At 42.8% G+C, this 14,876-nt stretch overlaps 1 protein-coding gene across 1 annotated transcript in view; it reads right to left on the reverse strand.

Moving 5' to 3' along the window:
- Nucleotides 1–14,876, reverse strand: part of NMT2 (N-myristoyltransferase 2) — a 71,634-nt gene that overhangs the window by 5,819 nt on the left and 50,939 nt on the right. The window contains exons 8-9 of the mRNA XM_047067288.1: nucleotides 14,007–14,115; nucleotides 5,155–5,325 (exon numbers count right to left, since the gene is read on the reverse strand). Of these exons, the coding sequence (XP_046923244.1) occupies nucleotides 5,155–5,325; nucleotides 14,007–14,115 (280 nt within the window). The remainder of the gene's footprint in view (nucleotides 1–5,154; nucleotides 5,326–14,006; nucleotides 14,116–14,876) is intronic.

Consider the following 14,876-nt stretch of genomic DNA (forward strand, 5'->3'; position numbering starts at 1 on the left):
AGTGTCCGGCTCTTGGTTTTGGCTCAGGTCATGATCTCACAGTTTCAGGAGTTTGAATTCCTGCATGGGGTTCCGTGCTGGCACAGTGGAGCCAGCTTGGGATTCTGTCTCCCTCTTGCTCTGCCCCTCCCCCAACTCGCACTGTCCCTGTCTCAAAATAAATAAAAAGTCAAGATAAAGGGATCTGATGGAAGTAATGTCACTTGAAGTGGTAAAATGTTGATTGTTGAGACCAGTTGCCTGTGATGAGTCACACACACACACACAGACATGCCCACAGCAACCATCATGCAACCTATATAAATATGCTCAAATGCACCATAAATACATCAAGATTAATCCTAAAGAAATGTTCAAGGGGCGCCTGGGTGGCGCAGTCGGTTAAGCGTCCGACTTCAGCCAGGTCACGATCTCACGGTCTGTGAGTTCGAGCCCCGCGTCGGGCTCTGGGCTGATGGCTCGGAGCCTGGAGCCTGTTTCCGATTCTGTGTCTCCCTCTCTCTCTGCCCCTCCCCCATTCATGCTCTGTCTCTGTCTGTCCCAAAAATAAATAAAAACGTTGGAAAAAAAAAAAAAAAAAGAAATGTTCAAGTAATCCACAGGAAGGCAAGGAAGAGAAACAGAGGAATAAGAACCAGAAGAAACAAATGGAGAACAAATAATAAAATGGTAGACTTAAGCTTGAACACATCAGTAATTATCAAACATAGATGATCTAAATACACCAATGAAAAGACTGGCAGAGTGGATAAAGAAACATGGCTCAATGACATGCTGTTTTTAAGAAACTCACTTCAAATTCAATGATGTGGGTAAGCTGAAAGTTAAAAGGCTATATGAGTCATACCATATAAACATTAATTTGAAAACAGGAGTGACTATATTAACATCCAATCAAGTAGACTTCACAGCAAAGAAAGTTACCTTAAACAAAGAGGGATATTACATGTTGATAAAAATACTGATCCCCTGAGAAGACAGAAAGGTCCTAAATGTATATGTACCAAACAAGACCGTCAAAATACATCAAGAAAAACTGAGAGAGCTGGAAGGAGAGATGGGCAAAATACAAAGTTATAGTCGGGGACTTTCATACTCCTCTCATCAACTGACAGAACTGCTGGCAAGAAAACCATCAAGAAGCAGAAAATCTGAATAATAACAAAAGGATCTAAATGGCATATAGAGAACAAACACCCCACCTCAAAAGAGCAGAATACACATTTCACACACATTCACCAAGATAGACCACATGGGCCTAAAACAAACCTCAAGAACCTTAATAGAGCTGAAATCATACAAAGTGTCTTATCCAACCATAATAGAATGAAACTAGAAATCAACAGGAAATCTCTGAGCGTGTCAAAGTTGAACAGAATTCTAAATAGTCCGTGGCTCAACGAGGAAGTTCCAAAAGAAATTTAAAAATATACATAGAACCAAACGAAAATGAAAATACGACACATTAAAATACTAGGATGAAGCTAGAGCAGTGGAGGGAGGGACACTTAGAGAACTATGTGCTCACATGTAACAAGGAAAGGCCTCAGTAATCTAAGTCCATCCCTCAAGGGACAAGACAAGGAAGAGTATGATAAGCCCAAAGAAAGCAAAAGTAAGGAAATAATAAATATAAGATCAGAAATCAATGGCACCAAACATAGGAAAACAGAGAAAAATCAATAAAACAAAAGTCTTGTTATTTGTGGAAAAAAGTCAATTACAGTTGATTTGATGCAAACATAAAAAAAGAAGACACAAATGTATCAGTATCAGGAATGTAATAAGCATTATCACTATGGATCCTGTAGCCATTAGAAGGACGTGAGAAAAATGAAACAACTTTACTCTTATCAACTTGAAAATTTAGAATTATAAAATGCTGATAAAATAAAATTGAAAAGATTAAAATAAAGAGAGACATATCATGTCTATGGACTGGAAGACCTGTCAGTTCTCCCCAAATTAATTCATAGGTTAATGCATTCTTTTTTTTTTTTTTAATTTTTTTTCAACATTTTTATTTATTTTTGGGACAGAGAGAGACAGAGCATCAACGGGGGAGAGGCAGAGAGAGAGGGAGACACAGAATCGGAAACAGGCTCCAGGCTCTGAGCCATCAGCCCAGAGCCCGACGCGGGGCTCGAACTCACAGACCGTGAGATCGTGACCTGGCTGAAGTCGGACGCTTAACCGACTGCGCCACCCAGGCGCCCCCATAGGTTAATGCATTCTTATCAGAATCCCAGCAAGGTATTCTGTAGACAAAGACAAGCTTATTCTACAATTTATGAAGGAAAGGTCAAGGAAATAGATCAAAATAATTGACAAAGAAGAATAAAGTGGGATGAATCACTCTGCCTCATATCAAGGCTTCTACAGAGCTATAGTAATTAAGACAGGTGGCAGGAACAGACACCACAGATCAATGGAACAGAAGAGAGAACCCAGAAATACAGCACAATTCGAGTATTATTATTCAACACATCCAAAAACTTTTAGAAATCAAGATGTTAAAAAAAAAAAAAAAAGGCAAAGTATATGACCAGCATACAAATGGCTAACAGACGATGTTCAAATTCATCAGTAATAAGAACAGATTAAAAACAAACCATGTGATACCCATCAGACCAACCTAAATTTAAAGTCTGATAATAACCAAGTGTTAGGATGTGCAGAAAGAGGAACTCTCATTCGCTGCTAAGAGATACTTTGGTGAGCTATCTGGCAATCTCTAGTGATGGTTAAAGACGTGTCTGACCCTTAGACTCTGCAGTTAGACTTCTGAGTATGTATCCTAGGGCAGCAGTTCTCAAAATGTGGTCTGTGAACACCTGTGGGTGCCCGAGACCCTTCCAGAAGCCCGTGAAATCAAAACGATTTTCGTAACAGCACTAAGAAGTTCTATGCCTTCTTCACCGTGTGGACATCGGCACTGAGGATGCAGAAACAATGGCGGTGCAGCTCCCCGTGCCTCAGCACAATACAAGGCAGTGGCACCAAGCTGTACGGTGGTCATTTTACTCTTCACCGCCACCCCCTCGTAATTAAAAAGAAGCTTCACTGAAGCATGTCCGTGACTAAAGAATTATTAATTGTATTAGCTCTCGACCCTTAAGAACTCATCCTTCTAACATCCTGTGTGATGGCCTGGAAGGAAGCAACATCTAGCCCTTCTGCGTCTGCAAACACAAAGGTTGTCTCAAAGAAAAGCCCGAAGGTATAGGGTTTGGACGATCTGTAACTCAGCGAACCAATTATTTCCCAAATGACCAATCTATGACATTACAAAGTCATACACTGGGGAAAGAATGATCAAAGCACAAGATGCACCAGTGGGTTTTAATCTAACAGAATATGAGCCGTTCATTAACACGCTTTCAGAGAGAGACTATTCAAAATGATTTGAACAGGCTATTAAAATCCTCATTCTTTCCCTTCTCTTCAATACTTCCCGTGAAGGATTTTTCCCCACATGCTTCAGCCAAAAGAGCACATCACAACAGATGGGATGCAGAAGCAGCTGGGAGGACCCAGCTCTCTTCTAGTAAATCGGATGTTAGAGAGATTTGCAGAAATACAAAACGTACCATTCTTAATTTTGTTGCTTTGGAAAATAGGTGTTTTTCATGAAAATCATGTTATTTAGGTAACATGTTTATTCTTGTCCTATTGTTATTAAATAGTATATATATATTTCAATTATTTATCGTTTTTTAAACTAAGATACAACTGACACATAACATTATATGACTTTCAAGTGTACAAGGTACTAACTCAATATTTGTATATACTGCAAAATGATCCCAGTAAGTTTAGTTAAAATCCATCACCGCATGCAGTAATAATTGTTTTTTCTTATGCTAAGAACTTTTAAGATCTACTCTCTTAGCTCCTTTCAAATATATGACACTATGCTGTACCTTACATCCTCACGACTTATTTTATTAACTGGAAGTTTATAGCTTTTGACCCTCTTCAACCCACCCCCTACTCTGGGCAGCCACCAAGCTGTTTCCTGCATCTGTCAGGTGTTTTTGTTTTTGTTTTGGATTCTACATAGAAGTGAGAACATACAGTATTTGGCTTTCTCTATGTGCTTTATAAAATAATAAACATTTTTGTTTCAACTTTCAATGTAATAAATATCTGTAAATATTATCCCTAGAAATAAAAGAAAAATAAAAACAAAAAAAAAAAATTGGGTCCTCAATAATTCTTCAGTCAAGAAGTCCTGAGATCAAAAACTTTGAGAACTGCTGACCTGGAGAAACTTACACAAGTGCATAAAGATCTGAGTATCGAGATGTCCACTCCAGCGCGGTTTTCAGAAATAAAAGCTTGCTGTTCTCCAGAAAGGTCCTTTGAATTCACCCTGTCCATTTTCGCCGCTTCTGCCCTCACTTGGCTGTCATCCCCTATCCGGACCGATGCCCGACAGGGCTGGCAACACACTTCCGGCTCAAGGCTCGCAACTGAACGGGTGAGTAGGCCACCACCAGGACTTCTAACTGCCGCCTCACTCCTCCTCTCCTCCAGGTACTTACCAGATTAAATCTCAACTTTCCAACCTAATCCCATGTCACCCAAAAGAGGTTCTAAGTGAAACGTCATTTGAACAACAAATTCCAAGCTTTAAAAAAAAAAAAGGGGGGGAGGGAGGGAGGGCTTAGAAAGCATCATGTTAAATCTGTCTAACCAATCAACAGAAAATCCAGACTGTCACTTTTCCTTCCTGAACAAGGGTTTCTTTCCTTCCTTTCCTGAACAAGGGTTAAGTGGCTGAGTTTTACCATCTCAACCAAAAAGCAGTTCAGTTAAGCCAGTTTTGTGAAACAAAAGGGTATTAAACTTTGGAGTGTATGTCAGCCAAACTGGCATTTTCAAAACTGGATAAAGCAATTGATCACACAGGGACCAACAGAAGAGCATCCTAATTTCCCATTAACAACTAGTAAAAATGTGCTCTACTCCAGGAATGGAAACTGTAAGAAGAAAGTGGTTCTATCAGGGTGAGCAGAAATCTGGTCTAGAACCAGAGACACTAGAGAAAGAAGGAAAGGGAGGGGGGCATTCTTTGATTCTTCCAGCAAACAGACCTGACCAGATGGTGTTTTCACACTTCTCTGTACTATCTTATCACCTCATCTTTACCTCCACTACAAACGTGTCGATAATGTGCTCCTGGGGGAGGAACCAGTGAGCTACGTCCTCTTCATCCATCACCGGGGCGAGATGAAACTGCTTCAGGTAAGTGTTGGTTAAGTCGCGAACCGCCTTGATGTCTCTCGGTTCCATTGGCCTCAAGCCTGAAGTCTTGGTGGCCTTGTTGCAGTAAAAACAAAACAAATTGGGAAGTTTAAATAGAAGAGGAATAAAAGGCCAGCTGTCTCGGCGTCACCTGGGAGCTTGTCAGAACTGCTGAGTGCTGCGCACCACCCCCACCACCTGCACGGGTCAGAATCTGCAATTTAACAAGATTCCCTGGTGATCTGTATACACATTCAAGTTTGAGAAGCACTGACTGAGAATATACGTTCGACGGCGTACTGTTCCCTCTGTCCGTGTGCCTGCTCTTTGGTCAGTACTGCCCGTGACAATACTGCCCAAAGTCAGAGGGAACACTACAAGCTGATCCGCGTTCCAGAGCCGCGACTTTTAACAGCTCACATCACAGGGCAGAACGATCTTATCAGCATGTGTTCTAGAATACTGTGCTTTAAAACTGCCCTGACAGGTTGAAAATGCAGATGAAAACAGTTAAGAATCTTACTTTATTCAATGGCCTGCGAAAAGGCTGTTGGAATTTTGTTCTTATGAGCAACAAAAATGAAATAAAAGTAAATCATGTTGGTCAGAATGGGAAGGGAGAGCGTTTTAACAGTCAGCTATTTTCTAAAGGGGAATGGCGAGCGGCCGAGTCCTGGCCCTGGCCTCTCACGCCATCTTTTGATTCAAAGGTGATCAGAGCAGGCAACTGAATCCATCATTCCAGAGCATCACGATTTCTGTGAGGAACAGAATTAACCTAAAGGTCCGAACAGGTCACCATGTGGATTTGTTCAACTGCTTGTCCTCAAGAGTTCCAGACATCACTTAGCTCCCTGGGAACTGCCTGGACACCAGGACACTTGAGCCTAGAAGCGGGAAAACCCACTACATGTGCTTGTTTGTACAAAATATTAAAATAGTTTCATTTGTCCAGTTAACTTGATTTTCTTTTAGAAATAGTGGGCACATTAAAAAAATATTTTTAACGTTTTTATTTATTTTTGAGAGAGACAAAGCATGAGCAGGGGAGGGGTAGAGAGAGAGGGAGACACAAAATCCGAAGCAGGCTCCAGGCTCCGAGCTGTCAGCACAAAGCCCATCACGGGGCTCAAACCCACGAACCGTGAGATCATGACCTGAGCTGAAGTCAGCTGCTTAACCGACTGAGCCACCCAGGTGCCCCTAAATAGGGGGTACATTTTAACCAGTAAGTAACTATATATAAATACTGCTAGTCTACCTTTCCTATTCTAAGTTATTTTTAAATACTTTAAAATTCAATAGTGCCTCTAAAATTAGACCATTACAGTTCCTGCATGCCCTAGTCTAGAAGGACAGGAGAAGCCGATGGTGGAAAATAGGTTTTCATCCTGAGTGCTGGCTCCGATCCATCTCAGTGGCTGTGCTGAGGTTGCTAAGGGTCCATGACAAACAATGCTGACTGATTACTGATTAGTGGGATTGAGCAATTTGTTCTTTGTATTTACAGACCAAATGTCCTTACTATGTGCCATTCTGTTATGATTCATGTAATCTATGAAGACACAGGAATGCAGCTAAAATACAGTGTAATCGTCTAAACTGAGAGAATATAAGTCCTTAACACTGTAGAGAACTCATGTGGCCTTTCTGTGGAGCACAAAGCGAAAGGACGGGAAATCTCCAGGTCCTAGCTTCCATCGAACGCTTAACCCCTCAATCAGGCAGGGCAATAATGGCCCGAATATGTGCTGAATGAATGCATGAATGAATAAATTCCTATGTTTTGTACCACAATCATTTACCTAGTAAGCTGTGGTGAAGGCCGCAGACAGGGAAAAAAAGTCAATGTCTGCTCTGCAAAGATGAGATTTCTTTGCCTGGCACTTATGCGTAAGCCTGGCGTAAATTCTTTTCTTCTTTTGTTTCCCCTGAACCAATTTTAGTGTTTGGTAGCATTTCTATACTGCAGATTCACGGGAAGATGGAACCTATGTGATTTCCAAATACTGTTAAATGTAATCAATACATATATATATTTTTAAATAGTTTTATTTATTTTTGAGAGAAAGATAGAGACGTGCAGGGGAGGGGCAGAGACGGGGGGGGGTGGGGGGAGACACAGAATCCAAAGCAGGCTCCAGGCTCCGAGCTGTCACAGCACAGAGACCAATGTGGGGCTCGAACTATGAACTGCGAGATCATGACCTGAGCTGAAGTCAGATGCTGAGTGACTGAGCCACCCAGGTGCCCCTAATCAATGTATATTTCTCAATGCTAATAGGAAAACTAAAATATATATACAAAGAATATATATTTTTACTTTTTTTAAGTTTATTTATTTTGAGAGAGACAGAGCATGCACAAGTTGGGGAGGGGCAGAAAGAGAGAGAGAGAGAATCGCAAGTGGGTGCAGAGCCCGATGTGGGGCTTGAACTCACAAACCGCGAGATCATGACCTGAGCCCAAGTCGGATGCTTAATGGATTGAGCCACCCAGGAGCCCCTAGAAAGAACGTATTTTAAAAAGTCATTTAAAAAGATGATTTTCTTCCATGAGGATGACCTTGATAAATTTTTAAGCAGCCCTGCTCAACATTAAACTGCTTTTTCTTTTGCCACTGGTTCAGTAACAAGATCAAGCGATTAGATTCACTAATGAAAGCAACAGGATACATGCATCTGTTAAGCAGACATTCAGAAATGAAGAAGAAGCTTGCCAGCTTCTTCCTAGACCAGAACATTCTTCTGCAGGACAATTCTCATTCACTGAATATTTATACTGCAAAATCACTAAAATCAACATCTTTTGCCCGGCAGACATCTTTAAAGCAGCAGTTCCCAAATATTTTTGTCTGAAACCCCTTTACCCTCTTAAAAATTGAATATTCCCAGAAAGTTTTGCTTATGTGGGTTCTATCTACCTATATCTATCATACTAGAAATTCAAACAGAGAAAATTTTAAAATAAAACAATACTGGAGCACACATTCCATACGACCACTGGTAGACTTTACAGCACATCTGCAGGATAATTTCAGCGAAAAATGCATTTTATGTTTCAATGTTATTACAAAAATAGTGTTGACATCACAGACTCCTCTAGAACAGACTCGAGGACTTCCAGGGGTCCCAGGACTACACTTCGAGAAGTGCTGACTCAGGTCTCCAAAGGTGAGAATAAGGGGTGGTAGAACTGAGAATGGAAAACTCAGGGAAACAGTGTTTGGGCCAACAGGCAGAGAGAATGTATATGCACTAGGCAATTCGTAAGCACTTCAAGTGCTTTTATGCAGAATTTTTTTTTTTTTTTTTAAAGGAACATCAGACAGTATCAGCTATAAGAAAAATGCAAGGGGAGCCTGGGTGGCTCAGTCAGTTAAGCGACTCTTGGTTTCAGCTCAGGTCATGCGATCTCACAGTTTGTGCCTCACATTGGGCTCTGCACTGATGGCATGGAGCCTGCTTGGGATTCTCTCCTTCCCTCTCTCTCTGACCCTCTCTTGCTCACACTCTGTCTCAAAATAAATAAATAAACATTAAAAAAAAAAAAAAAGCAAGATCCCAGAAAACAGAGGAAGAATATTTATTTTTGCTGGCTCATAATGGCCATGTGTCTCAGGCCCTAAACTTGCTTCTAACATCATAAAGTCACACACTCTCCAACACATCTACAGAAGCAAGAAATAAATTTTAAAATGTGAAATAAACCCTCAAGTTATAGCTGTGGTCCTCAGAAAGAGGGGGGGAGAACGCTAAGCCTGGATAAAAAATGATTAAGTTTTGGCATAACCCGAAAGAGAAAGGTGGTCATGTTTCGGAGAATTCAATAAAAAAAAAAGACATTTCTAGTGACTGAGAAAATCCAACGTTTCATAAGCAAACTCTGTGGTCTCAATCAGACTTACTTTCCCAGGGTCCAACTAACATGCATCATTCGGACTCTGTTCACTGAAATATGTGTAAAATCTGCTTATCAGTACATCAGAGAAAAAAGGCTCAGCGCTCTATTAAGAAACAGAAGCTGTGTTGTTCTCTGTCGAGCTATGTGGTGTAAACTGTCTTAGAGCCAAGATTCCAGAGCAGAGATGGAAGCACTGATTACGGTTATTGGCTTTAAAAAGGCAGCAGGAGGGTGCTAAATGGCAAAGAACGCTTCTGTGGCTACTGAAGGTAGAACGCTGGGTCTCAGGACGTCTTCCTAAGTGTGTCCTGCCAGCAGCACCGAGGGGGGACACTGGGACATTAACCTGCCTCCAGTGTTTTGCCTACATTAAGTGCCTTCACCTTTAGGAGCACTGACCAAAAAAAAAAAATCCAACAGCAAACATAAAACAAAGCCAACGTTTACAGGGCAGGGACAGGCTTAACTCTTGGGAAGGCCCCAGCATCTCAGAGAGCAGAGGTCATGGCATGGGCCTGTGCGGTTCTCTCCCACCTAGGAGACTCTGGGCAAAGCAATTTCATTGCTCTCTTCCGTGAAACCGGGCGAATGCCCCGCCCCTCTCTGTTCCGAGTAAGAAATGAGGCCGTGGACACGCGGTGTCTATCTAGTACCGCGCTCGCCATAACAATCCTAGCTCCTGTGTTAAGAACTCCATGAATACGACAAGTAAGACATGAAGCGGAAACAGTAATGACGAATCGGAAGATGAGACTGACCCGGAGCAAAAGGTGTATTCAGGAAGGTTCTTCTTACACGTCATGGTACAAAAATGTTCTTAAATCACACGATTGCTTAAAATCACCCACCTGGGCCCCTAGGAGGGGCGGCCGTGGCGTGGTAAGCACTGCAGTGTCCCCCGCTGCTGCTTTTTAAGATTTTAGTTTTAAACCCTATGACCTAGCAAATGCACTAGTAGCTATTTATCCAAAGGATACAAAATTCCTGACTTGACAGGGCACATGTACCTCAGTGTTTACAGCAGCACTCTCAACAATAGCCAAATTATGGAAGGGGCCCAAATGTCCATCAAATGACAAGTGGGTGAATGAGATGTGGTGTAAACGTGTACACACACACACACACACACACACACACTCACACTCACACACGAGTATTACTTGGCAATGAAAAAGAATGAAATCTTGCCATTTGCAACGTGGATGGAACTAGAATGTATTATGCTAAGCGAAATAAGTCAGTCAGAAAAAGACCGATATCCTCTGATTTCACTCATATGTGTAATTTAAGAACCAAGATGGATTAATATAGGGGAAAAGAAAGAAAAATAAGATAAAAAACAGAGACGGAGGCAAACCGTAAGAAACTCTTAAATACAGAGAACAAACTGAGGGTTGCTGGAGGGGAGATGGGTGGGGGATGGGCCAAACGATGACAGGCATTAAGGAGGTCACTCGCTGGATTGAGCACTGGGTGTTGTATGTAAGAAATGAATCACCGCATTCTATTCCTGAAACCAATACTACACTATGTTAACTAACTTGAATTTAAATAAATAATTTTTTTAAAAAAGATTTCATTTTTAAGTAATCTCTGTACCCTACGGGGGGGCTCAGACTCACAACCCCAGGACCAAGAGTCGCATGCTCCACCGACTGAGCCTGCCAGGTGCCCCAGCACTGTCCAGCGGGCCCTCAAGAGGCAGACCCTCAGGTGGCTGCCGTGAGCACCTTCCAGTTTTCTAATATCTGTACTCTCACCTCTTCTGCCCTCCTTTCCGTCATTATCTTACTCTCCCTTTTCCTCTCCTTCCCTATAACGGGATGCAGGGAGGGCGACTGACACACACACCAGAGAGCTCCCACCCGGACCCTGTCGACCATCCTTTCCTGTGTGTGCCTGTGCTCCAGTGACGGCAGGTAGGGACGCCCGATGGGACCGGGCCATGCCGCCCCCCGGGGTCGTCAGAGGTAACGGAGGCGGGAGCTCAGGGGTCTAACAGGCGAAACGCGGGTGTCTGGGGTGCGCACCCCAAGTCCCCACCGGTCGGTGACGGGCCCGTGTCGACCTGCACGGGCCTCCATCTTCTCACAGGAAAATGCAGACGAGGCACACCAGCTTCACAAGGCTGTCGTGAGAACACGGCGAACGACATGCGTGACAGCACTCTGTCAACTTCAATTTACTGGGAAAAAACAAGAACAAAAACCCAGTGCCTGACCAGTCAGTGACTTGTTACCAGCTTGTTAGAGCTGTTACCTGAGTTGATCGATTTTTGTGTAAAAACGTAAAGGACGAAGGACAAAAGTCAAAAATCCTCTTACCAGCTCAGATTCTAATCACCCTGAAAAAAACCCGATGAGAGGTATTAAAAAAATCCTTCTACAACCTACACGTAAGCAGGCACTTTCCTTACACACAAGCCGGATGGCTTTGGGTTCAGAAAAATGAAATTTGGGGAGACCACCACAGCACAGCACGAGCCCCCCGTGAAAACTGTAGGCACGCCTGCGGGTTTCCAACTCCAACGCCCGGACGGCGGAGTCTTTCTAACAGCTAGAAGGAGGACGCTGACGACAGCCGGTGCCCGCAGAGGGGGTGTTTCGTCTTAGCTGTGTGCTGTGCTCACGGCCGCCTGCGCCTCTACGTGACTCTGTCCCTCTCGGGTCACTCCAGGTCTCGGCGGTTGGCTTCAAAAGAATCCTGGCCAGTAAACATTAGCTGTTATGTTGACAGTGTGACATCTTTGAAGGTCTTCCTACTTCTGCAGTTCGGTGCGTGCATCTCCACACGCGGGCCCACCCTCCCTTCTGCTGCTCCAGCCCCGGGGCATGTGGACCCTCCCCTGTCCTGTTGCCGCAGTTTTTATCTTCCTCTCTTCTGATCTGTGTTTCCTCTCCCATCATGGCCTCAGAGGAGGTGAGTTAATTGGCTTGCGCCCCACTCTCTACAAAAACAGTTAAGACAAGGGAAGAAGAGGCCTTCTGATCCTTCTGCCACGTTGCGAAGCCTGGAATGATGATCTTGGTTATCTCTGGCGATTGGTTTCCTTCACCTCCGGTTTTGTCCTTATGAAATTCTGCTTAAGGTCAGAAATTAGTTGATTCCTGCCTGTCATCAGAAAAAATACATCAAGGGGCACCTGGGTGGCTCAGCTGGTTAAGCGTCTGACTCTTGGTTTCGGCTCAGGTCATAATCTCACGGTTCACGGGTTCAAGCCCCGCTTCGGGCTCTGAGCTGACAGCACGGAGCCTGCTTGTGATTCTCTCTCTCTCTCTCTCTCTCTCTCTCTCTCTCTCTGCCCCTCCCCTGCTTGCTCTCTCTCAAAATAAATAAACATAAAAACAAAACAAAACAAAATACACCAATTCGTGTGGCAACTACTGATTACATGTACTTGGTAAACACGAAATGGCCAAATGACAAAAGGAACCAGGGTCTACTGAACCTAGAAAGGCCACTACAGACAGCTGAAGGCCTCCCAATCTCCCAATCAAGCTAAAATATTCACTGAACTACTTTCTAACAACCCAAAAGAAAGAACAGCTCTGATGAAATCAAAACTTCAAATGAAAAGATCCCATCTGTGATGGACAGATTCCAAGATGGCCCCCAAGTGATGCTACCTCCTGGTGTTCACACCCCTGTGCTCCTCCTGAGTGTGGGTGGGACCTGTGACTCACTTCTAAACAGTGAAATACAGCAATGGTGGTTGGCTGTCACTTTCATGAACGACTACATAAGGTTCTAATTTCCATCTTGCTAGCAGATTCAATCTGTAGACTCTCTTCCTCACTGGCTTTGATGGAGCAAGCTGCCATGTTGTCAGCTGCTGCCCTATGGGGAATCCCATCTGGCAAAGAACTGAGGGAGGCCTCTGACTGGCAGCCAGCAAGGAATTAAAAGCCCTCGGTCCCACTGTCTGCAAAAACTCAAGCCTGCTAACAGCCATGTGAGTTGGAAGTGGACCCCAGTCAAATTTTCAGATGAGACCCAGCCCTGGCTGATACCTTGAGAGAACTTCACGAGAGACCCTGAGGCAGAGGCCTCGGACAAGCTGGGCTTTGACTCCTGACCCACAGAACTTGGGAAATTATAAATGTATGTTCTAAACTGCTAAACTGGGGCCCCTTATGGCTCAGTTGGTTAAGCATCCAACTCTTGATTTCAGCTCTGGTCATGATCTCATGGTCATGAGACTGAGCCCTGCGTCAGGCTCTGCACTGGGCATGGAGACTGCTTAAGACTCTCTCTCTCTGCCCCTCCCCAGCACTTTCTCTCTCAAAAAAATAAATAAATAAATAAAATAAAATAAACTGCTAAACTTGCAGTAATTTGTTACACAGCAATAGAAAATTAATACACCATCCAAGCTCCAAATAAGGCAACACTAGTAAGCACGTTTAACTTTTCCCCTATTAAAAGGCAACTTACCATGTTGAGAATTTGCTAGTTTAAAAAGATAATTTAATGAAATATTATTTCCTCTCCTTGGCCTCTCCTCTAAGCCTTATTCCTTAGTTCCTTTGTGTTAAGACAGCATCAGAAGCCTCAACTTTTCTTTCTTTTTACGTAACAGATGGTAAACACTCAAAATTTCAAAACTTACATGTCTTGAGTTCAATCCCATCCAACCACAAACTGAAGACTTAAAAAGCCTTAAACAAAACAAAATAAAACCCTGGTATTTTCAAATAAGCTCCCTGATTTTCCTCACCCAGAATTCTAAAAAGCTACATATTCACATCCTCAAACACATGAGCCAGTTTTTAAGACTCTTGCAAATAACCTTTTTCTACATTAAAAGCTTTAGCTGTTACAGCTTCGAAAAACTCCAGACCATTCTTACTTACATCCGGAAGTCTGTAGAGCTTCATTGTTCTCTGTAAAGTCATATTTCTACTCAAGTGAGAAAATTTCACTTCTACCAATTTTCTGGGGTTTAGCGATCGATGCCAGTATCTGGAATACAACGAAGGTTTTAAAATCTGATCGATTTTCTAACTCTACCAGCTTTTACCCTTTGTCTCAGCTCAGTTGTCACAGAGGCATTTAACGAACACCCTTGCCGCCCCCTGTGCAGTGTTGGATGCTGGCCCTGTTCTTGTATAATTAGCTTGGTTCTTTTACATCTAAAACATGTCCTGCTTTCCAGTTACATTCCTTTGTATTTTGTGACCTTTCATCTCTGCCAGTAAAGAGCTATCATAAAACTGTAAGATAAAGTTAAAAATGCCCGGTCTGCAAGTATTTAACGACCACTGTTGATTCTACAGAAAGCAAACTAAGAAGTTCTAAAAACATAGGAAAACATCCCCTCTAAATTAGTAGCCGTTGCTTTCATCTAACGCACATCAAAGAAAACAACTTTCTGAGAAACGACCTTGAGTTTCTTAGGGATTCCAGTTTAGACAGATGATTTGTATTAAGATCTACCTGTGAAGTATATAACTAATTGAATGGGAGACAAGCCATTTTACAGTTTCACATTTTTTACTGTTTAGTGGAAATTTCATCTTATTTGAGTCAAAAACAGTCAAGGGAGAGAAACTCGTTCCCATGCTTCACAAACAGGTTAGTCAAGGGAGAAATCTGATAAACCATTTTCTCCCTGGATTGACCTCTGAAAGCGTGATGAGAACAGATGAACTCCCATAAAGAGCTTAAGCTCTTCCTGCTCTTCGCAAGCAAGTCTGTTTGGGCTTCCCAACTGGTGTTTACCA

The sequence above is a fragment of the Lynx rufus genome, unplaced genomic scaffold, assembly GCF_022079265.1.
Source record: "Lynx rufus isolate CCGP_SWC_20201006 ecotype Redwood Valley unplaced genomic scaffold, mLynRuf1.p SCAF_7, whole genome shotgun sequence".
Lineage (NCBI taxonomy): Eukaryota > Metazoa > Chordata > Mammalia > Carnivora > Felidae > Lynx > Lynx rufus.